At 36.1% G+C, this 22854-nt stretch overlaps 1 protein-coding gene across 11 annotated transcripts in view; it reads right to left on the bottom strand.

Moving 5' to 3' along the window:
• EVI5 (ecotropic viral integration site 5) overlaps nt 1-22854 on the bottom strand; it is a 234458-nt gene that overhangs the window by 87038 nt on the left and 124566 nt on the right. For 8 of the 11 annotated variants that reach the window (XM_070786098.1, XM_070786103.1, XM_070786100.1 and 5 more), the window contains 2 exons: nt 6505-6639; nt 787-927 (listed from right to left, as the gene is read on the bottom strand). In XM_070786098.1, coding sequence (XP_070642199.1) covers nt 787-927; nt 6505-6639 — 276 coding nt within the window. The remainder of the gene's footprint in view (nt 1-786; nt 928-6504; nt 6640-22854) is intronic. The other 3 variants (XM_070786096.1, XM_070786102.1, XM_070786104.1) reach the window with 1 other exon arrangement.

Here is a 22854-nt window from a genome sequence, read left to right as displayed (position 1 = left end):
ATGAAATCCCAGGAAAAGGGGGAAATGGAACCATTCATGAATTAGGGAAACAATAGCAGAAATTAAGAACACTGTTCTCAAAAAATTCTTTCATTTGTTTTTAATTAATTTCCAGTTTATTGCTGTCTGATATTTCTTTAAAAAAAAAAAAAAAAAGCCATGGCAATGTAAAGAACTTTGCTAGATATATTCCCCACCCCAATTCATACCAAGATCACTTTCTGAAATAATACGTAGTTTTTTTCCTTTCTGTTTTCCCTTCTGTCTTATAGATTCTATTTTTCTTTTTTTTTTTTGCTACTTATCAGTAGTTTCCCTCATATGTGAATAAATTTGTGGCATATAACCAACTAAATGTCTATTTTATTTTGTGATAAAACCATTTTCAAAAGAAGTTACAAATTCATAAATTTATGTTGATGCCACACACCCTTCTGATGTTTCATAATGACCAATGAATTAACAACAGAAGAAATAAGTATAATATAAAAAATATTTTCTCTTAGTTCTTTAGAAAAAGTTAACATAAATCACAATGGTATAATAAGACAACAAAAATATGACTTGGTCTCTATTTTACATTTTACTTAATTCTAAAAATCAAAGAGAAAAAAAGCTTAAAAGTACTTTCAATTTCTAAATGCTCTCAGTTTTGTACCTAATAGAGTCTTTCTCACTTTAAACTCAAACCCTAGTGTTGGTCGTTAACTACTTCAAATTTATACAAAATGGATATTCAGGTTTTACATTTTTTTTAAAAAAGGCACACAAAATATACTCATATACCTGCCAGTGTTCCTCCAAATCCTTGACTTGTTGTCTAAGCTCTTTCAAACCCATAATAGCTTCTGCTTCTCTCAGTTTCACAGCAATGAGTTCTTCCTGAAGTCTTGCAATGTTATTCTCATCAGGAAAGGAGTTGTTTCTCTAATGCAAGAGAGAATTGGGGATTTTTTTTTAATTTAAAGAATAAAATATAGCATATACAATAATACAGCAAAATAACAAGAGCTATTTTATCTCATATGTAATTGTGCTTAATTTGATACAATCTTATTGAGATATAATCCACAAACTATGAAACTTATTAGTCAGCCGTTTTTAAGAGTATTCACAGGGTTATGCAACCAGCATCACAAACTAATTTCAGTACATTTTAATCACCCCCAAGAAACCCTATGCCCATTTGCAGTTACTCTATGTTTTCTACACCCCCAGGCCCTGACAATCACTAACGTATGTCTCTACGATCTTGCCTATTTTGAATATTTCATACAAATGCAATCATACAATTTATGGCCTTTTATGACTAGCTTCTTTCACTCAGCATGTTTTCAAATTTCATCTTTTTTTAAAATTGCCAAATAATAATTTCAATGTACAGATATACGACATTTTATTTATACATTCATCAGTTGATGGAAATATGAGTTGTTTCCACTTTGAGGTTACTATGAGTAACGCTGCTATGGACATTTATGTAAAAGTTTTTGTGTAGATATATGTTTTTAACTCTCCTGAGTATATATGAAAGAGCAGAAATGCTAGATCATATGGTAATTCTACATTTAATTTTTAAGAAACTGGCAAACTTTTCAAAAGCAGTTGCATGTTTCACATTCCCACCAGGAAGGAACTGTCTTTAATTTTAAGGACACTGAGAATCTAATTCTGTTTTAATAAAACACTAATCAGAATTATGGAGCAACAAGATTAAAAATGTTTTTCAACATGGCAATAAACATACTAACCTCTGATCAGGACTTCAAACAAAGCATGAACATCATTTATATTTTAAGGATTTATGGAAGAGAGCAGTTCAAATTTTGTTTTATTTTTTCAACACACCACTTTGGAAAAGGAGTATAAAATATTTGTACATTAGTCACTACTGTGACTAATCAATACTCAAGAAATTAGTTCTAAGGTAATCTAAGTATTTCCTTCAAGGGTACAAGATGGGTCCTGAAAGACCCATCTTCGGATATAGGGTTGCCGTATTAAACTGCTCTCAGGAATGACCAAAGAATTCTAAATTAGGCTCTAATAAAAGTTCCTTGAGTAAACTAAGTTCCAAGTCTACAAAATTTTCTATCTCTGAAATATTTCATTAACATGTTAGCCCACAGAGATGGCTGAATAAAGTTATTCTTGCCAACTACACATTTTTTGTGATGGATTTTAAATATTTTCTCAACTGAAATCCAGAAATTTACTGTATATGTATTTTAAGAATAACTATCTTGCATGAAGAAATTAACCATCAGAGATCAGATCAGTTGCTCAGTTGTGTCTGACTCTTTGCGACCCCATGAATTGCAGCACGCCAGGCCTCCCTGTCCATCACCAACTCCCGGAGTTCACTCAGACTCATGTCCATCGAGTCAGTGATGCCATCCAGCCATCTCATCCTCTGTCATCCCCTTCTGTTCTTGCCCCCAGTCCCTCCCAGCATCAGAGTCTTTTCCAATGAGTCAACTCTTCACATGAGGTGGCCAAAGTACTGGAGTTTCAGCTTTAGCATCATTCCTTCCAAAGAAATTCCAGGGCTGATCTCCTTCAGAATGGACTGGTTGGATCTCCTTGCAGTCCAAGGGACTCTCAAGAGTCTTCTCCAACACCACAGTTCAAAAGCATCAGTTCTTCGGTGCTCAGCCTTCTTCACAGTCCAACTCTCACATCTATACATGACCACAGGAAAAACCATAGCCTTGACTAGACGAACCTTTGTTGGCAAAGTAATGTCTCTGCCTTTGAATATGCTATCTAGGTTGGTCATAACTTTCCTTCCAAGGAGTAAGCGTCTTTTAATTTCATGGCTGCAGTCACTATCTGTAGTGATTTTGGAGCCCAGAAAAATAAAGTCTGACACTGTTTCCCCATCTATTTCCCATGAAGTGATGGGACCGGATGCCATGATCTTCGTTTTCTGAATGTTGAGCTTTAAGCCAACTTTTTCACTCTCCACTTTCACTTTCATCAAGAGGCTTTTGAGTTCCTCTTCACTTACTGCCATAAGGGTGGTGTCATCTGCATAGCTGAGGTTATTGATATTTCTCCCGGCAATCTTGATTCCAGCTTGTGTTTCTTCCAGTCCAGTGTTTCTCATGAGGTACTCCGCATGTAAGTTAAATAAACAGGGTGACAATATACAGCCTTGACGAACTCCTTTTCCTATTTGGAACCAGTCTGTTGTTCCATGTCCAGTTCTAACTGTTGCTTCCTGACCTGCATACAGGTTTCTCAAGAGGCAGGTCAGGTGGTCTGGTATTCCCATCTCTTTCAGAATTTTCCACAGTTTATTGTGATCCACACAGTCAAAGGCTTTGGCATAGTCAATAAAGCAGAAATAGATGTTTTTCTGGAACTCTCTTGCTTTTTCCATGATCCAGCGGATGTTGGCAATTTGATCTCTGGTTCCTCTACCTTTTCTAAAACCAGCGTGAACATCACGAAGTTCACGGTTCACATATTGCTGAAGCCTGGCTTGGAGAATTTTGAGCATTACTTTACTAGCAAGTGAGATGAGTGCAATTGTGCGGTAGTTTGAGCATGCCAAAGAATGCTCAATGCTTCTTTGGCACTGCCTTTCTTTGGGATTAGAATGAAAACTGACCTTTTCCAGTCCTGTGGCCACTGCTGAGTTTTCCAAATTTGCTGGCATATTGAGTGCAGCACTTTCATAGCATCATCTTTTAGGATTTGAAATAGCTCTACTGGAATTCCATCACCTCCACTAGCTTCGTTCATAGTGATGCTTCCTAAGGTCCACTTGACTTCACATTCCAGGATGTCTGGCTCTAGGTCAGTGATCACACCATCGTGATTATCTGGGTCGTGAAGATCTTTTTTGTACAGTTCTTCTGTGTATTCTTGCCATCTCTTCTTAATATCTTCTGCTTCTGTTAGGTCCATACCATTTCTGTCTTTTATCGAGCCCATCTTTGCATGAAATGTTCCTTTGGTATCTCTGATTTTCTTGAAGAGATCCCTAGTCTTTCCCATTCTGTTGTTTTCCTCTATTTCTTTGCATTGATTGCTGAAGAAGGCTTTCTTATCTCTTCTTGCTATTCTTTGGAACTCTGCATTCAGATGTTTATATCTTTCCTTTTCTCCTTTGCTTTTCACCTCTCTTCTTTTCACAGCTATTTGTAAGGCCTCCCCAGATTAACCATAGGATGCATGAATACCAACAAAGCTACTTTAAAAATCTATTTTTAAATTGGACCCAAGAACATTTCCTTCTTCCAAATATTCAAAAGAGAAAGATCCAGACTCTTAACTAAATCATGGAGCCCAGAATACTCCCCATTAGGCATTTTAAATTTTTTTTGGCTTTTTTCTCAACAAATAGGAGAAAAAGTTTTCCAAAGATAATATAAAAATAGCAAGTAGATTTCTAGCACAATTATTCCACTATTAACTGTAGTTATACCCTGTTCTATTTCATTAAGAAACAGTTAAGAATTTGAGGCTCTTTCATGTCCATTGTTTATGAGATTCTCAATCAACGGCTAGATACTACCTAAGGGTAAAAGAAACAAATGCAACACAGAACCCAAATCATCTATGATTTTATAGATGAGAAAACAGAGATTCAGAATTTGTGATTTGGAACACAGACTCTCAAGTCTGAGGTTATGAGAAACCTAAAAGTGTTTCTATTTCCACTACTCATCTGTACTTTAATAACCTTCAAAAGAGGTAAGTTAACTTCTTTAAGTACATCTCCAGCTAAAATCTTCCTATATAAACTGTGATGGTTTTCTGTAGCTTAGAAAGCTGTAACAGTTATACTCAGATGAAAATTAACCTGAAATGCTTACGTATTTATTTAACTAGTCTATTTCTACACTGTTGCAGATAAAACTATTATAATATTTGAAAACAATGGTTAATTTCTTTCTTTAAACAAATTTACTTTTACAAGAAAAACAAGACAGAAAGCTGTGGTACATATACACAATGGAGTATTATTCAGCCATTAAAAAGAATACATTTGAATCAGTTCTAATGATGTGGATAAAACTGGAGCCTATTATACAGAGTGAAGTAAGCCAGAAAGAAAAACACCAATACAGTATACTAACGCATATATATGGAATTTAGACAGATGGTAATGATAACCCCATATATGAGACAGCAAAAGAGATACTAATGTATAGAACAGTCTTTTGGACTCTGTGGGAGAGTGAGAGGGTGGGATAATTTGGGAGAATGGCATTGAAACATGTATAATATCATGTATGAAACGAGTTGCCAGTCCAGGTTCAATGCACGATACTGGATGCTTGGGGCTGGTGCACTGGGACGACCCAGAGGGATGGTATGGGGAGGGAGGAGGGAGGAGGGTTCAGGATGGGGAACACATGTATATCTGTGGTGGATTCATGTTGATATATGGCAAAACCAATACAATATTGTAATTTTATTTTATTTTTAAACTTTACATAATTGTATTAGTTTTGCCAAATATCAAAATGAATCCATCACAGGTAAAGTTAAAAAATAAAATAAAAACTAAAAAAAAAATGAATATTTGTGTATTTTGTGCTGAGGATGCAAATTTCATAGTGGATTTTTTAAAATTTACCTTGAATTGGGAGAAAAGCAAGTGATATATTTATATACTGTTGGGATAAAAATGGTAATATTCATTTTTAAAAGAACTATGAATGTGGTTATGATTTTAGTTCTTTTTACTCATGTTTAGCACAGGTTTTAAATTCAAAAATACACTGTGGTCTACACTAACCCAAAAGTATTCCATACATTAGTTTAACAAATATATGGCAAATTTTTCAGAGCTAAATCTAATTCTTCTAGAAGGAAATTGCTGCCTTCTGTTTAATTACATTAACTGAAATGTGCTTAAGAGGAATGTTTTCAGCATATTTTATATACTAAAAAAAAAGGGTTAGTATTCAGTCAATGGCCAAGATGTAATATTACTACGTTGTAGACTTTTATAGTTCATATCCCAATTGCCCCAGGATTTTAAGGAAATGGCAACCCACTCCAGTATTCTTGCCTAGAGAATCCTGTGGACAGAGGAGCCTGGGGGCTGCCATCTATGGGGTCACACAGAGTCGGACATGACTGAAGTGACTTAGCAGCAGCAGCAGCAGTCTGAGAGATACTGTGTCAGCTATAGTTGGGTGACTCTAAAGGCTGTTAAGTACTACTTATCTTGACAACAGTTAATCTCTATTCCTTAAGTTTCTTTTCTCCAATAATTAAATATCATTCATATCAAAATTATCCTGGTTGTTTCCCTCTAAAAGGACTTTAATCTCTATTTTTACCCAAAATATGGGGCTTTGACCAGTATGGTAACAACAAAAATTAAATAGGAATCATGTATTTTTTCCTTTCCTCTCTTATAACCATGTAAGATTTTTAATGTGCAAAAAACCATGCCAAATTTCACCACTCAATAAGCACTTAAATATCTATCATACGTCCCCTCCAGTTTGGGAATGACAGCCTTCATGTTGTTCTTACCTTTTCTATATCCAGAACTTTATCCTGCATTTCCTTCAGTGCACACTGAGACTCAGCTTCACTCAGTCGGGCTTGGACCAATTCCTTCTCCAGCTGTAGCACAAAATCTTCATTGTAGTTGGAACTGCATTTATGCTACAAGTTATAGACATACACTGAAATTTTTCAGAAGTTTGAACATGTATATATATTAAAAATAAGTGCAATTACACAATACAGCTATTGAGGGTAACCAGACTGTAAAAGTTCCATCCACCTAGTATTTCCAGCTTATCTCCTTTCCAGAAAATAAAAAATTCCAGGTTTGATATCTATAATGATGATCACATTATCAGGTGTTTATAATTGAATCCAATTCGTAGAAGATAAATATCTTCTTTTATCTATCCGTCCATCCAGATGCTAAGAATCTGTTCCAGCTCTATAGACCTGAACTGAACAACACCATAACCACCAGTCATATATGGTTACTGAGCACTTGAAATGTGGCTAGTCAAATTAAGAAAGGTTGTAAGTATAAAATACAAACTGGATTTTGAAGGCTTAATGTGAAATAAAAAGACAAAATATCTCATTAATTTTAATACTGATTGTATGTTGAAATAACATTTCAAATGTACTGAGTTAAAATACTGATTTAATCAAATAAAATTTATTATTTATTAATTTCATTGTTAGTTATTCCTTTTATTATGGCACTTTAAAAGGCATATGTGGCTCACATTATATTGATATTAGACAGCACTGATATAGACTACAGACATTTACTGAAAATTCTATTTTAACTTAATAGGAATAAAAATAAGGCATCTATAATAACGTAAACCATCCTAAATCCCAAAAGAACAAAAATGTATTTGCTGTTAAAAATGTACTGATCTCTTTAAATATATTCATGAAAAAGATTGTTAGAAGCAATGATGCTGCATAAAGAAATTAACCATGAAAGGATGAAACTCTTCCATCTCCTTTCCTACTTTACACCAATGTAGCTATTTAAGAATTCCCCTTTCAAACTAGTTTGTACACAAAGATGTTCAAAAAAGGAAAAAGACATCTAATTTACCACTATAAAAGACTTCCTAAAATAAACTATCGCTTCACATTTAATTCACGTAGTAATTACTACATGATTAAAAAACAGTGACAACTCAAAATTCCAAAATAAGAGTCACAGAGAAAATCTTCTACTGAACTAACATAAGTAAAGAATGGGTCTTTTTACTCTAATATATTAGGAACAAAACAAATAGCAAATTAAAACTATTTAAAAACTATTAAATACTTAATTAAAATATACAGTACTCCCTTGCCCATTACTCAAAAAGTTATGTTTTAAAAATGCACAGTTCACCTACTGGGCAAATGAGAACTTTTAAACTCAGTTTTATTTCTCCCAGTAACTTTCGGATGCTATTAAAACAGTATTTCAATATAAGAAATAGATCTGCAATAGGTATACCACCTTAGCAAATACTTACCTTACCAAACAGAAAAATGACAGTTTTAGAATGGCTGCATCCAAAATGCAGGTGCCATGATTTTTGTTTAATTAGATCATAGTTATTTTATGAGTAATACTAGAATCTTTTGCCTTTAATCTAAAGCTCTGACAACAGTAATTCAGGCTTACTTGTTAAAACTTTATTAGGAGGGCCCAAGGAACACATCAAACCCAAATGGCCAATATGAGAATGGAACCACTGATCTGGTGTAAACCAACCCATCCAACCAAGTGTTTAAAAAAAAAAAAAAAAAGACTAGCAATATTGGGAACAAATTTTTAGCAATAAAATTTACAAAACTTCTAATCATCCTCTGTTGTTCAAGGGATTCTTTCTACAGTGTACATGTTATTTCTCTTCTCTCCAGCTGTTCCTCAATCCACTACAAACTAATTTTAGCCTTCATCCTTTGATGAAACTACTCTAATCACTAACAGTATTAATATCCAATAACAATATAAAAACTCAATGAAAAGCCCTTTTGTTCAGCTCTTAGTTTCACCAGATAGTCTATGGAATTTAAAACAACTGACCACTCATTAAAAATTTCTCCTCCCCCAGATTCCGAGGTGTTACTCTTTCATGGTTTTACCTTATATCTTCTCTGTCTGCTCTGTCAGTTCTACTACTTCATTATAGATATGTCTATGTGTTTATGTGTATATATATGTGTGTATCAATCAGTAGGCCTCAGGGTTTCTATATTCTGTGTTTTCTCTCAATCTTTCTGTTAATTTTCTTATTTTGTAGATTCCTCCTATGTGATTTCATCCATTGTCTAATACAGTCCATACAAAGACAGTATCAGATACAATGTATATCAGATTTTTACTCTATTTAATTCTATATAGACAATGGATGAGATCACCAAGGAAGGACCTGCAAAATAGTTTAAAAAAAAAAAAAAGGTGGTGGCTGGGGTGGAGAGGGAGAGGAACATACAATAATGGAACTCCAGTGGTCATATATGGATGTGAGAGTTGGACTGTGAAGAAAGCTGAGCGCCAAAGAATTGATGCTTTTGAACTGTGGGGTTGGAGAAGACTCTTGAGAGTCCCTTGGACTGCAAGGAGATCCAACCAGTCCATTCTGAAGGAGATCAGCCCTGGGATTTCTTTGGAAGGAATGATGCTAAAGCTGAAACTCCAGTACTTTGGCCACCTCATGCGAAGAGTTGACTCATTGGAAAAGACTCTGATGCTGGGAGGGATTGGGGGCAGGAGGAGAAGGGGATGACAGAGGATGAGATGGCTGGATGGCATCACCGACTCGATGGACATGAGTCTGAGTGAACTCCGGGAGTTGGTGATGGACAGGGAGGCCTGGCGTGCTGCGATTCATGGGGTCGCAAAGAGTCGGACACGACTGAGTGAATGACCAGAACTGAAGGACAATAAATATAGACAGAAATCGACAGATATACAGATATATAAAGAGTGATGACTCTCAAGTCCGTATTCTCACCCTGATCTTTCTAATAAACTAAAGATTCATATTAACAACTTCCTACTGGTTTTCTTCGTCTGTTTAGCCTCACACTCACCTCACATTCAACCTTTCAAAACTGGACTCCTTATCTTTTCCTCCTTATATGCTAAGGATCCCATCATCTAACAACCATCCAAGTAAAAACTTCCACTATGATTAAACTCAACCCATACCAAATCAATCACCACATCTTAGTTTTTCTTCCAGCTACCTCTTGAATTTGTCTGCTCCTTTCCACCTTCACAGTCATTGTTTTTATTTATGCTCTCACCTTTCTTTGAACTACTGCAATAGTCTTACATATATGACCATCTAACTATTAATTACAGTGTGTAGTGGGTATTATTTAATATAGGCATACCTTATTTTATTGCTCCTCACTTTATTGCACTTTGAAGATTGTTTTTTTTTTAAACAAATTGAAGGTCTATGGCAACCCTACTTCAAACCAAGTTTATTGGTGCTGTTTTTTACAACAACAATTGCTCACTTCAAGTCACTGTGTCATATTTTGGTAGTTCTCACAATATTTCAAACTTTTTCATTATTATTATTTTTGGCTTGTGATCAGTGAGCTCTGCTGTTGTTGAAAACAATCACAGTTGTTTTCAGGTGCCATGAACCACACACCCATTTAAGATGGTGAACTTAACTGATAAATGTTGTGTGTATTCTGACAGCTCCACTGACCAGCCAGCCATTCCCCGCATTTCTCCCCTTTTCCTTGTGCCTCTTTATTCCCTGAGATACAATACTGTTGAAATCAGGCCATATGATAACCCACAATGGCCTCTAAGTGTTCAAGAGAAAGGAAGTTCTGCATATCTCTCATTCTAAACTGAAAGCTAGGAATGATCAAGCTTAGTGAGGAAGGCCTGTCGCAAGCCAAGATAAGCCAAAAACTAGGGGTCTTGTCCCAAACAGCCAAGTTGGGACAAAGAAAAAGTTCTTGAAGGAAATTAAAAGTGCTACTCCACTGAACATGTAAGTGGTAAAAATGTGCAAAAGCCTTACTGCTGATAATGGAAATAGTTTTAGTGGCCTGGATAGAAGATCAAACCAGCCACAACACTCCTTGAAGCCCAACTCTTATCCAGAACAAGGACCTAACTTTCTTCAATTCTATGAAGGCAGAAAGAGGTGAAGAAGCTGCAGAAGAAAAGTTTGAAGTTAAAAAGAGATTGATTTATGATATTTAAAGAAAGAAGCCATCTCCATAAAATAAATGTGCAACTTGAAGCAGCAAGTTCTAATGTAGAAACTGCAGCAACTTATCCAGAAGATTTTGGTAAGATCATTAATGAAGGTGACGACATTAAACAATAGATTTTTTATGTAGATGAAACAGCCTCCTATCGGAAGAAGGTACCACCTAAAGCTTTCATAGCTAGAAGAGAAGTCAATGCTTGGCTTCAAAGTTTCAAAGAACAGGCTGATTTTCTTGTTAGGGGCTAATGAAGCTAGAGGCTTGAAGTCAAAGCCAGTGCTCATTTACCATTCTGAAAATCTTAGGACCCTTCAGAATTAAGCTAAATCTGTCTATGCTCTCTAAAAATCAATGACATAGCCTTGATGATAGCACATTTGTTTATGACATGGCTTACCACTGTAAGCCCCACTGTTGAAACCTAATGCTCAGAAAGATTCCTTTCAAAATATTACTGTTCACTGACAGTGCACCTGGTCACCCAAAAACTCTGTTGGAAATGTAAAATGAGATTAATGTTGTTTTCATGCCTCCTAACACAATATCCATTCTGCAGCCCAAGGATCAAGGAATAATCCTGACTTTCAAGTCTTATTATTTAAGAAATACATTTTGTAAGGCTATAGCTGTCAAAAAAGAGCCATTCCTCAGATGGATCTGTGAAAAGTAAACTGAAAACCTTGTGGAAAAGATTAACCATTCTAGGTGCTATTAAGAAAATTCATGATTCATGGGGAAAAGTCAAAATATCAACATTAACTGAAGAAGCTGATTCTAACCTTCATGGATGACTTGGAGGTGTTCAAGACCAGTGGAAGAAGTAAGCACAGATGTAACAAAAAGAGCAAGAGAACTAGAGTTAGAAGTGGAGCCTAAAGATGTGACTGACTTGCTGCAAACTCATGGTAAAAGTTGCACAAGGAGTTCCTTTTCATGGATAAGCAAAGAAAATGCTTTCTTGAGATGGAATCTACTTCTGGTGACAATGCATGTGGATTACTGAAATGACAACAAAGGACTGAGAATATTACACATGCTCACTTAATAAAGCGCTGGCAGGGTTGGAGAGTATTGACCCCAACTGTGAAAGAAGTTCTACTGTGGGCAAAATGTTATCAAACAGCACTGCATGATACAGAGTAATTTTTCACGAAAGGAATCAAAATCGCTGTAACAAACTTCACTTTGCCTTTTTAAAAATATAAATTGTCAATCTTCAGTAACCACCACCCTGATAAGTCAGTAGCCATCAACATCAAGGCAAGACCTTTCACCAACAAAAAGCTTACTCACTGAAGGCTTAGATGATGGTTTAGCATTTTTGGCAATAAATATCTTTTAATTAATGTGTGTACATTGTTTTTCTTAGACATAGTGCTACTGCATACTTCATAGGCTACAATACAGTATAAACCTAACTTTTATATGCACTGGAAAACCAAATAATTTGTGTGACTCACTTTTTGTGATATTTGCTTTATTGCAGTGGCCTGGAATTGCACCCACAATCTGAGGTATACCTGTATTTTACGTTACAGCTTATACTAAATTGTAGTAGAAGCATTTTTACGATTTTGCCACCTGGCCCAGGCAGGTGTTTTCTTTTCCTTTTGTACTGAGATTAAAGAAGTTTTAATTCCATGTTTATTAGAACAAACATGTTAATGAAAATTATACAAGCAGTGATACACTTTAAGAGAGTATTCAAAATAAACCTAACTTCACTAAGCCAATTTCATCTCATTATCAATTTTTGTATATAGCAACTAGAACTATTCAATTACATTCATATGCATTATTGAGCAAAAAGCTTTTACTGGGATCAGTACTTAGTACTGACTCACTGGAGATTCTGCATTTAGTGCTATGAGTTGGGGGTTTAGCATTAATTTGGTTGGAATATGGACCAAAGGGTGGCCCATGGTGAATGAACTGGAAATGCTGGACATGCCTTGGTTCAATGTAAAGAAAGGGAAAACTGGTGACAAAGAAATTGGGGAAGATGTATGGAGACATATCTTTCTGAATATGCTAAAACTGTGAAGATGCTGCTTCCCACGTGAATGCTTGCCAAAGGGTGACCTCAGCAGAGGATTTTTAAAAATCAGTTGAAAGATTCTGATTTAGGCTCTAAGGAAAGTGTGGTCCAAAATTTCTTGTGGCAAGAGCATTCTCATTCTTCCCTTCTGGGCTGGACAAACCACAAAAGCTGCAGTGTTGCCCTACTTAGATGAAAGGAATATAATAATATCTGCTTCTTCCACTATGCTCTCTGTTCTACGAGGTCAGTTTCAGCTCATCTCTGAAAACTGTAATACTATTTGCTATTAAGCACTAAAAAGTTCTGTTTTATTTTTTGTTTCTTGCTTTTTATTTTTGGAGTCAAATATTTTTCATTGCTTGATAGAGAAAGGGGGAAATGGTGCTCTCAAGTTAGAGAAATAAAAGATTTTAAGTCATTAAAAAAAAAAAAAAACTCAATTGAATGGGATAACCCATTCCGTGGATACCAGTCAGCCTCTATCCTCAGAAAGCCCAATAAGCTTATGAACAAAGTAGCTACAGTAGCTGGAAATGAGGTTATACATGGGCTCAGCAACACGGATTTCTACTCACCAAGGTGATCTGGTTACTGCCACTGCTAAGTGTCCAATCTGCCAGCAACAGAGATCAACACTACACCCCTGATATGACACCTTCCCGGGGGTAATCAACCTACTACCTGGTAGCAGGTTAATCATACTGGACCAGTTCCAAAATGGAAGGGACGTTTTGCTCTTACTGGAATACACACTTACTCTGGATATGGACTTGCTTTCCCAGCATGCAATGCTTCTGTCAAAACTATCATCCGTGGAATTACAGAATGCCTCTCCACTGTGATGGTATTCTACACAGCGCTGCTTCTGATCAAGGAGTGCACATCATAGCAAAATAAGAGCAGCAATGGGCCCATGCTCGTGGAACTCATCAGTCTTATCAAATTCCCTAATATCAAGCAGCTGGACTGACAGAAGGGTGGAATGACCATTTGAAAACTCATTTCCAGTGCCAGCTAGGTGGCAATACCTTACAAGACTGGGACAAGGTTCTCCAGAAGAATGAATATGCTGTGAGTCACTGTGCAATATACAGTGTCATTTTCCCCCATAATTCACAGATATAGGAATCAAGGGGTGTAAATAGGAGTGACACTATTACTGCTACAGACTCACCAACAAATGTTTGCTTTGCAACATTATGTTCTGCTGGTCTAGATTTCTTAGTTCCTGAGGGAGGAATGGTTCCATGAAGAGACAGTAAACTAGAAGTTAAGGCAAACCACTTTGAGTCCTCACACATCTGAATCATTGAGTAAAAAAAGAGAATTATGGTGTTGGTTTGGCTGACTGATCACTACCGAGTAGTCCACTACACTACAGTGGAGATTTGGAAGAATATATGTGAAACATAGGAGATCCTTTCAAGTGTCTCTAATATTTTCATGCCTTGCAATTAAGGTAAAAAAAAATTACAATAATTCAATACAGGAAGGATTGCTTATGGCCCAGATCCTTCAGGATTCAAGGTTTGGGTTATCCCACCAAGCAAAGAACCATGACCAGCTGAAGTGCTTGTTGAAGGTAAAGGAATACAGAGTGGGTAGTGGAAGAAGGTAGTTACAAATACTACCACATGATGACTTACATATATAAGGACTGCAACTGCCATGAGTAATTCCTCCCAATTTTGCTATGAATGTTTTCTGTTTTCTTTGAATATGTGTGTTTTCTTTCCTCTCTTGTTCTCTTATCATGCAATATAAGATGCACTGACTTTATATTATAGCATTTAAGTATTGTTAATTTTACAGTATATCCTGTAATTAAATTACAAGATATCAAGAAGGGAAAACATTACTCAAGAATTTCACCACCTCTTCTGGGGAAGGCATTAGTACATATTTGGTTATGCTCAGGACATAACTGTACGAAGTTATGCAGAATTATGACCTTATTGTTTTCTTTACCTGGAGATTAAGTATAGATTAACAAGATGCACATGGGTGCCAAGTTGACAAAGGCTGGACTTGTGATGGTCAATTCTCATCAACTTGACTAGCACATGGGATGCCCAGATTAGACATTATTTCTGGGTGTTTCTATGAAGGTGTTTTCAGATGACTTAGTAGACTGCCCTCCCAACGTAAGTGGGGACCAGCCAATCTGTTCAGGGCCTTAATAGAACATGTAGCAGAAAAAGGGAGGATTCATTCTGTTCCTGCCTGCTGCTTGAGCTAGGACATTAGTCTTCTCCTACCCTTGGACTGGAATTACTTTCATTACTCTGCAGAACTCTAATACAGGGTAAATTTTATAAGATAACATTTATTGATTATAGAGGTTTTATTATTCTTGCTTGGTTTTGGTCCCTTTCAATTGGCTCAGAGCTTCTGCAATTGAATTCTCTTATTTGGTATTTATTTCTACATTTCCAATTTTGCTGTTCAAAATTTTGCAGATCTAAATTTGATCAGGAAAATGATATACTTCTGATATTAAAACTTCACCTGTCAGTTTTAGTCTTTTAAGTTTTGGTTATTAGCCATTTATGCCACTGACCAAACAAGCTGATAGAATAATGAAATAATGTTAATATTAATCTTAATAATAACTACCACTTATTGAGTACTCATTCTATGCTAAGCATTTTTCCAGAGGACCAACTCACTTAAATTTCAATAATCCTTTATTATATACAGGATAAAAAAATTTGTATTATATACAGAAGTAATTTGTAAAAGGACAAATATTGAGTGGCAGAATTGGGATAAAAATGCCACTGTTAAAAGACATTACTGTGCACTGTAAAATACCTGTTTCAATTTTTAAAATTTTTCCATGGGGTGGGGGTGGGGGAGTGTCATTTATAAAACAAGGAGTTTTGTTTCTCTTGTTTTTATGAAGCCTTTTAACTTAACTACCTCCAGCGGAATAAGAGATATCAAGAAAGGCTATGGGTGCCATACAGTCTGAAAAAAAACTGTAGCACATGTGGGCATTTCCAGCCGCTTATCAGGAGGATGTGCCATGACGACAGTGCTATGAAACAAGTGAACACTGGGGAACAAAAATTCCGAGTACCATGTCTACTTAGAAAACTTTTTAGCATGGATAGTCCACCTCACTTTATAGTTTTCCCAAACCAAATAGAAAAAAATAATTAAAAAACAATAAAAATTTAGAAACCAACAACACTGCATTGAAAGTTTTAAAACAAATCAACAAAAACTGGGCTTTTATATATGAGGTTGACTTGAGGTCAGGAAAAGAATGATAAACTTTTAAGTTTAATTAGGTCCCATTTGTTTATTTTTGCTTTTATTTCCAATATTCTGGGAGGTGGGTCATAGAGGATCCTGCTGTGATGTATGTTGGAGAGTGTTTTGCCTATGTTCTCCTCTAGGAGTTTTATAGTTTCTGGTCTTACATTTAGATCTTTAATCCATTTTGAGTTTATTTTTGTGTATGGTGTTAGAAAGTGTTCTAGTTTCATTCTTTTACAAGTGGTTGACCAGTTTTCCCAGCACCACTTGTTAAAGAGATTGTCTTTAATCCATTGTATATTCTTGCCTCCTTTGTCAAAGATAAGGTGTCATGGGGAGGGAGGATGGAGGAGGGTTCAGGATGGGGAACACATGTATACCTGTGGCAGATTCATTTTGATATATGGCAAAACCAATACAATATTGTAAAGTTAAAAAATAAAATTAAATTTAAAAAAAATAAAGAATGATAAACTTTTGAGAGAAGAAAGAAATCATCAAGGGGCTTCCCTGTTGGCTCACTGGCAAAGAATCTGCCTGCCAACGCAGGAGACATAGGTTCTACCCCTGATCCAGGAAGATCTCACATGCCACAGAGCAACTAAGCCCCTCCGCAACAAGAGAAGTTGCTGCAATGAGAAGCCCACACACTGCAACTAGAGAGTAGCCCCTACTCACCTCAACTAGAGAAAACACCATAAAGCAACGAAGACCCAGAACAGCCAAAATAAATAAATAAAATTACTTTAAAAAATCATCAAAGCCAAGAGAAGCTCAAAGTGAGGTTTAATAACAACTATCACATTGAGCCCAAGCCCTGATCATTTCCCATGCAGCTGTTTCATTTTAATATGTTCCTGTAACACTCACTACAAAACAGATTTTTAAAGTTTATGATGATAACAACAATGATGACAGCAGCTAACATCTACTGAGTGCTCATTATATGTCAGGCATATGCTAAGCACTTTGTATTCTCACTTAACCTAAGTAACCTAAAAAGACCCAGCAAGGTAAAAAGAAATTGGCAATTCTGTCACCTGGGAATATGGATTACAGAGCCCATATTCATAACTTGCAAGCCATATAAAGGATGAAATAATACTTTTTAGAGCTTAATATATTGTTTTAATATGTGAAAGTATTAGTCCCTCAGTAATGTCTGACTCTTTGCAACCCCATGGATTGTAGGCTGCGAGGCTCCTCTGTCCATGGAATTTTCCAGGCAAGAATACTGGAGTGAGTAGCCATGTCCTTCTCCAGCATATCTTCCCGATCCAAGGATTGAACACTGGTCTCCTGTATTGCAGTGAGATTCTTTACTGTCTGAGCCACCAGGGAAGAATTTTAATATGTACTATATTAAGAATTAGAGCTTCCCAGGTGACTCAGTGGTAAAGAATCTGCCTGCCAATGCAGGAGATGCCAGAGAGTCAGGTTCAATTCCTGAGTAAAGAAGATCCCCAGGGGAAGGGCATGTCAATCCACTGGAGTATTCTTATCTGGAGAATACCCACAGACAGATGTGCCTGGCGGGTTACAGTCCATGGGGTTGCAAAGAGTTGGACACTGGGTGACTAAGCACAACACAGCACATGGTACATTCTACTGTTACGGCTAAAGCATCTGAGAAAACTATTATTACATAGGCAAATGGTCAAGAATATGATTCCATGCAAAGAAATATCAGAAGATAAAAAAAATTTAAATAAAAAGTTGTATCTTGCTCTCCCACCCAGCATACGATCCCAAAAGATGTTTGTAATCCTCCCTACATGCTCCATGTAGTCTTTGTTTAAAAGAAATCCAAACAATATGGATGCCCTATTTAAGATTTGCCACACTAAACTTTTTTGAAAAAATGGTATATCATTTTTTAAATGATTTCCAACATCTGAAAACTTACATACATCCTTTAAGGTGGAAGATCATCTCTGATTATTTTTATACTCAACTGCAAGATACTCTGATGAAAAAAAATGCTAAGAAAACAATTATTTCCATTAAAGTGAGCATTCATTTATTATTTAGGCTGAAAAGAAATGATTACATATGAATATAAAACGTTTAATCTTAGACTAAGGCCAAAATTATTTTGGAAGAAAACTTCTGTTCAGATTTCTAGGCATACTGACCAACAGTGTAAGAATTTACCAAGCTTAAAAAGTTAGCTTAAAGCTCAACATTCAGAAAACTAAGATCATGGCATCCAGTCCCATCACTTTATGGCAAATAGATGGAGAAACAGTGGAAACAGTGGCTGACTTTATTTTTCTGGGCTCGAAAATCACTGCAGATGGTGACTGCAGCCATGAAATTAAAAGATGCTTACTCCTTGGAAGGAAAGTTATGACCAACCTAGATAGCATATTAAAAAGCAGAGATGTTACTTTGTTAACAAAGGTCTGTCTAGTCAAGGCTATGGTTTTTCCAGTGGTCATGTATGGATGTGAGTGTTGGACTATAAAGAAAGCTGAGCACCGAAGAATCGATGCTTTTGAACTGTGTTGGAGAAGACTTGGAGATCCAAGCAGGCAATCCTGAGGGAGATCAGTCCTGGGTGTTCACTGGAAGGACTGATTTTAAAGCTGAAACTCCAATACTTTGGCCACCTGATGTGAAGATCTGACTCATTTGAAAAGACCCTGATGCTGGGAAAGATTGAGGGCAGGAGGAGAAGGGGACAACAGAGGATAAGATGGCTGGATGGCATCACCAACTCGATGGACATGGGTTTGGGTGGACTCCAGGAGTTGGTGATGGACAGGGAGGCCTGGCGTGCTGCAGTTCATGGGGTCGCAAAGAGTCGGACATGACTGAGCAACTGAACTGAACTGAATATACTCTATTTTGGATTTCTAGGAAATTTAAATAAACTTACCAATAATTACATGGCTTTTAAAAATTAAATGGCTTTTTCTTGAAATGTCACTGAAATACAGTTTAAAAGTGTTTATTGTGCAGGAAGAGATGTTAGATATTAACTTCCATATTCATAAAGAAAAACAAACCCACTAGGTAAAATCAGGTTTTGGGCAATTCTAAATGCTGCTCAACAAACATATTTTCTAAAATGAATTATCTAAAAGACTTCACAAGTACACTAACAGTTTTTAATTTATTAATGTATATTCATATGTTTACTCTAAGTACGATTAGTTTTTATTCCTCACACCAAATCCTTGGTTCTTAAAATTATCACATAATTATTTCATATTTTCTTCTAGAATTATAGGAAGAGGAAGGAAGATCGAAAGAAATCTTGCCTAGCCTCCTGTTTAGTACCTCCTGGTACAAAGGTCCCAATCATCTGAAAGGCAGTCACTTCAGCAGTCAACAACGTTAACTATTACAATCCTTCTTGTATACGCTGATCCTAGCCAATAAACTGATGGACAAAGATTACTTATTCAGGACACCTGAATGATAGGCAGTCGTGTGTAGGATAAAAAGTTTTTAAATATTAATAGACCAAGCAATACTCAGTAGATCTCCTCAGGAAAAACCATCCAACATAAACACATCTGTGCCTCAACACACTCAAAAGGGACAGTCAGACATGCGACTGTATGAAATGTTACTGGACATTTCTACCTCTATGGGCTTCCTAGGAAAACTGATGCATAACATTGTATAGCAAACACTTCAAGGGATCAGTTCAGTTCAGTCGCTCAGTCGTGTCCGACTCTGCGACCCCATGAACAGAAGCACGCCAGGCTTCCCTGTCCATCACCAACTCCCAGAGTCCACCCAAACCCATGTCCATTGAGTTGGTGATGCCATCCAACCATCTCATGCTCTGCCGTCCCCTTCTCCTCCTGCCCTCAATCTTCCCCAGCATCAGGGTCTTTTCAAATGAGTCTAGCTCTCCGTATCAGGTGGCCAAAGTACTGGAGTTTCAGCTTCAACATCAGTCCCTCCAATGAACACCCAGGACTGATCTCCTTTAGAATGGACTGGCTGGATCTCCTTGCAGTCTAAAGGACTCTCAAGAGTCTTCCCCAACACCATAGTTCAAAAGCATCAGTTCTTCTGTGCTCAGCTTTGTTTATAATGCAACTCTCACATCCATACATGACTACTGGAAAAACCATAGCCTTGACCAGGATAGTTTAATCTAAATGCTTGGATTTATCTTATGCTTAGTTTAATGTTTATCATTTAAAATTACTAAATGGAAGTAAATTTTATTTAGTACAGTAAATACTAAGTAATAAATTAACACAGATCATTGTACAGCACAAGAAAATATAGCCATTACTTTGTGATAACTTTAAATGGAGTAAATATGTTGCATACCTGAAACTAGTATTATAAACCAACTACATATTTCAATTAAAAAATTATAATAAAATAACATCATTTTTGAAAACCAGCAATATCAAGTTCATTGGAACCAGTGACCTGTTAAAGACAATCATTCAATAATTGTGTACTGCACAAATGCTTTTTAAGGAATATCAATACTCAAAATCTATTAAAATTATACTAAAAACTGCCATTCAAAAGTTTAATATATATCATCGTACCAACTGCATTAAAAATGATATGAAACACCAAAACAAATAAAAGCACATGAGTCTGGAATGATACAAAAGTATTCAAAGTACATGAGAGAGAGAGATTGAAGGGGAAAAAAAGAAAAAATTCTCTTTTACAGAGAAACATTAGCTAACAGAGTAGGAAAAAATGAGAAAATATGGAAATCACCATCTTGAAAACCCAATCAGAGGATGCTAAAACCATTAGGTAATAGATGAATAGAGGACAAGATATTTATTTGGTACAAAAGTATTTCCCAATATATTAATTATTGCAAAGAAGAAACCATACCTTTACAAGGGAGAGGGTGTATGGTAACCAAACTCGGCATGACAAACTAACTCAGCATCAGTAAATAGTGGGAACTTACATTACGGGATTCCTGATTTAAAGCAAAGTTCACAACATCATCTATAATCTAAATGTTAAAAATATTTACTGAATCTAGTTTACAGAAGATATGACACCATGAAGAAGGAATCAGACAAATCCAGGGTATAAGACAAGACAAATTAGTTACATATGTAAAAAGCCAATGTTATCCCTAAATGGGCTATTATTTTTTTCTGTCTTTAGTCAGTCTAGACAGTTTTATCAACTTCATTGATGCTTTAAAAGAACCAGCATTTGGTTTCACAGATTTTCTCTATTTTTTTTATACTGTTTTCAATTTCATTAATTTTTACTCTCTTTATACTTGTTCCTTCTACTTGCTTTAGGTTTAATTTTCTTGGACAAATCTAGTTTCTTAAGGTAGAAGAATAGATTGTTGGTTTGAGACTTATTTCCTTTCCTAATATAAGCATTCGATGCTATACATTTTTCACTAGCCAATGCTTTAAGTAGTCATTTTTAAGTAATTGAGAGGTGATTTTAAAGCTTAATGATGTTGAGGATCTTTTCAAATGTTTGTTGCCTTTTGTATATTTCTTTGGAAAAAGGTCTATTTAAGTCTTCTGCCTACTTAAAAAAATGTCTTACTGAAATACAATTGACGTATAACATTATATTAACTATAGCTGTACAAAATCATGGTTTGGTATTCGTATAAATTGCGAAAGGACCATCACAATGTCTAACATTCATCACCATACGCACTTACAATTTTGCACTTTCAAAACCTATTCTCAGCAACTTTCAAATGTGCAATATAGTATTGTCAACTATAATCACCATGTTGTGTACTACATTCCCATGACTTATTTATAACTGGAAATCTCTACCTTTTGATTCCCTTAACTACATTTCACTCATCCTCTCATCTCTTGAAACTACCAATCTATTGTCTCTATCTATGAGCTTGGACTTTTTGTTTTTGGGTTCACATATAAGTGAGTCATGTGATATGTGCCTACACTATCTGACATTTCTCTTAGCATAATGCCTTCAATGTCCATCTGTGTTGTTGCAAATAGCAAGATTTCATTGTTTTCATGGCTGAATAATATTCTAGCATGCAAGGGTGTATTGTGTGTGTTTATGTGTATCATTTTCTTTATCCATTCATCCACTGGTGGACACGTAGGTTGTTTCCATGTCTTGGTTGATGCTGTATAATTCTCTGTTCATTTTAAAACTGAGTAGTCTTTTTGTTCTGGAGAAGGCAATGGCAAGCCACTCCAGTACTCTTGCCTAGAAAATCCCATGGATGGAGGAGCCTGGTAGGCTGCAGTCCATGGGGTCGCTACAAGTTGGATGCGACTGAGCGACTTCACTTTCACTTTTCACTTTCACACAATGGAGAAGGCAATGGCAACCCACTCCAGTGTTTTTGCCTGGAGAATCCCAGGGATGGCAGAGCCTGGTGGGCTGCCGTCTACAGGGTCACACAGAGTTGGACACGACTGAAGCGACTTAGCAGCAGCAGCAGCAGCAGCAGCAGTCTTTTTGTTCAGAGTCTTCTATACATTCTAGATGCTAAACAATTAAATATGTGATTTGCAAATATTCTCTACCATTTTGTTGGCTGTCTTTTCATTTTCTGGATAATGTTCTTTGATGCTCAAAGGGTTTACTTTTGAAGTTCAGTTTACCTGTTTTTTGGTGGTGGTTGTTGCTCATCCTTTTGGTGCCAAAGAATTCATATCTAAGAATCCACTGCCATATCTGAGCTCATGAAGGTTTATCTTTATGTGTTTTAAAAGCACAAAGATGGCTGATATTCATTTTGAGTAATTTTTTAATGTGGTGTATGATAAGAGTCTAAGTTTATTTTTTTGCATGGGGATATCCTGTTTTCCAAGAACCATTTGTTAAAGAACCTATTCTTCCTTACCAATTGGTCTTGGTAACCTTTTTTGAAA

The sequence above is a fragment of the Bos indicus genome, chromosome 3, assembly GCF_029378745.1.
Source record: "Bos indicus isolate NIAB-ARS_2022 breed Sahiwal x Tharparkar chromosome 3, NIAB-ARS_B.indTharparkar_mat_pri_1.0, whole genome shotgun sequence".
NCBI classification, from domain to species: Eukaryota; Metazoa; Chordata; class Mammalia; order Artiodactyla; family Bovidae; genus Bos; species Bos indicus.
Note: the sequence above shows the minus strand (reverse complement) of the source record. Positions and strands in the feature narration are given on the sequence as shown.